At 54.5% G+C, this 2286-nt stretch overlaps 1 protein-coding gene across 3 annotated transcripts in view; it reads left to right on the plus strand.

The window, feature by feature from the left end:
• HEPACAM (hepatic and glial cell adhesion molecule) overlaps positions 1–1980 on the plus strand; it is an 8820-nt gene extending 6840 nt beyond the window's left edge. Inside the window, exons 3-6 of one of the 3 annotated variants that reach the window (XM_005870914.2) lie at positions 229–510; positions 768–867; positions 1355–1584; positions 1729–1980. In XM_005870914.2, the coding sequence (XP_005870976.1) occupies positions 229–510; positions 768–867; positions 1355–1584; positions 1729–1880 (764 nt within the window). In that variant the 3' untranslated portion in view covers positions 1881–1980. Of the gene's footprint in view, positions 1–228; positions 511–767; positions 868–1354; positions 1585–1725 lie in introns of all 3 variants that reach the window. The other 2 variants (XM_005870915.2, XM_005870913.2) reach the window with 2 other exon arrangements.
• Positions 1981–2286: the final 306 nt, after the last annotated feature.

Here is a 2286-nt window from a genome sequence, read left to right on the forward strand (position 1 = left end):
CTGTAATACTTTCAACAATAAAGATAAATTAAAAATAAATCAATTAATAAATGAGTGAGTGAATGAATGAATGTATGGATGGATGGTGGTCAAGAACTTGACTAATGATCTCTGAAGGGCCTCTCTGATCACAAACTGAGTTGTGTTGTGTTGTGTTGAAGGTAAAAAGTTAGGAAGGCGGGAGGAGCTTTTGGCCCCTGGCTCACAGCGTCCCCTCCCCGGGCTCAGTGCCCATTTCGAGGCCACAGGTGTTAGTGGCTTCGACCACTGTGCTGGAGCTCAGTGAAGCCTTCACCCTGAACTGCTCCCATGAGAACGGCACCAAGCCCAGCTACACCTGGCTGAAGGATGGCAAGCCCCTCCTCAATGACTCGCGAATGCTCCTGTCCTCCGACCAGAAGGTGCTCACCATCACGCGCGTGCTCATGGAGGACGACGACCTGTACAGCTGTGTGGTGGAGAACCCCATCAGCCAGGGCCGCAGCCTGCCCATCAAAATCACCGTGTACAGTGAGTCTCCCTGCCTGCCCTCCCTTCAGGGCTCAAAACCCATGAGGGGCCACAGACATCCCCGACAGAGGGAGAGAGAGGCAGAGATGGGCCCGCTCTCCATGGAGAACAGCAACAGGTGGGGAGTGGGCCCTGGGCAAGCTCTGCCAGGAGCCAGCCATGCTGCCTGGGGCTCCTTTTCTCTTCCACCCGCTGCAGGAAGCTCTCCGCACCGCATCCGGAGTCTCTCTCACTTCTCTGCCTTTCTCTCTCCCTAGAAAGAAGCTCCCTCTACATCATCTTGTCCACAGGAGGCATCTTCCTCCTTGTGACCTTGGTGACAGTGTGTGCCTGCTGGAAACCCTCCAAAAAGTCTAGGTAACCCCTCAAGTTCCTCACCCTGAGCATCCTAACCCTGTAATCCACACCCAAGCTCTCTTCTTTTCGAAGTCTCTTTAAATGCCTTTCATCCCAGGGCCCTGCACTTCTTCCCAGGAGATCAACTCACCACTGTGTGTACAGTGTATGGAACCACCTCCTGCGCTCACAACAACCCCCCCCCCCATGACCCACACTGTTAATAATGGTTTCACTCACAGGGCACCTTTCACGGGCTAGGCACTGTGGTTGTGGTTAGCGCCCTACCTTTTAAGTATCATTACCTGCAGTTTACAGATAAAGACACGGAGACTCAAATTGTCCACAGTCACAATGCCAGCGACAAACTTAGATTTGACTCATTCCAGCCCATCCTCCTGTTATCAGGCCCTTTATACAGCCATCCACTCGCCCTTGTCCCCACCCCCAGACCTCCTCCTGCTCACACTCAGCAACTCTGCTCATGGGGTGCTGGGTTGATTTGCAGAAAGAAGAAGAAACTGGAAAAACAAAACTCCCTGGAATATATGGATCAGAATGATGACATCCTGAAGCCAGAAGGTGAGCTCCCAGCGGCCCACTCACCCAACCCATCCTCACTCAGATCAGTGGGCTTCTGGGAAAAGGCAGAACTGGGCCTCAAGGAAGCCGGCTCTGCAGGGCCCCTTCCTCCACCAACTGCCCGAAGACTGCAGAGCAGGGAGAGGTGCGGCCAAGGTAGGACCCCACGCGTGGCTGATCCTTTGGTGGAGGTTGTGGCGGGACCTTGACTGGCCACTTGGGGAGCAGAACGTAGGTGCTGGCTGGTGGGGAGGGTTCTGGATCAGGGCCAGCCACCCCATTCTTTGCCCTGTGCAGCAGACACCCTCCCCCGAAGTGGAGAGCAGGAGCGGAAGAACCCCATGGCGCTCTACGTTCTGAAGGACAAGGTTAGCAGCTGTGGACTGGGTGCCTCACAAACACCAATGAGCCCCTACCACGTCCTGGTGCTAGATGTGTATATCCCTTTCTAGTACGCAGAATGACCTGAGAAATAGGGGTGTCCTCCCCATTTTACAGGTTAGGAAAATAAGGCCAATGAAGGTGAAGGGACTTGCCCGGGATCAACCAAGAAAATAAGGAGCAGGTCTAGGCCAGTGGTCGGCAAACCACGGCTCGCGAGCCACATGCGGCTCTTTGGCCCCTTGAGTGTGGCTCTTCCACAAAATACCACGTGCGGGCGCGCGCGTGCAGTGCAAAGTTGACTTAAAACTTAAAAGTTTATTGCCGAAACCGGTTTGGCTCAGTGGATAGAGCATCGGCCTGCGGACTGAAAGGTCCCGGGTTCGATTCCGGTCAAGGGCATGTACCTGGGTTGCGGGCACATCCCCAGTAGGAGATGTGCAGGAGGCAGCTGGTCGATGTTTCTCTCTCATCGAT

Source organism: Myotis brandtii, unplaced genomic scaffold, assembly GCF_000412655.1.
Source record: "Myotis brandtii unplaced genomic scaffold, ASM41265v1 scaffold325, whole genome shotgun sequence".
NCBI classification, from domain to species: domain Eukaryota; kingdom Metazoa; phylum Chordata; class Mammalia; order Chiroptera; family Vespertilionidae; genus Myotis; species Myotis brandtii.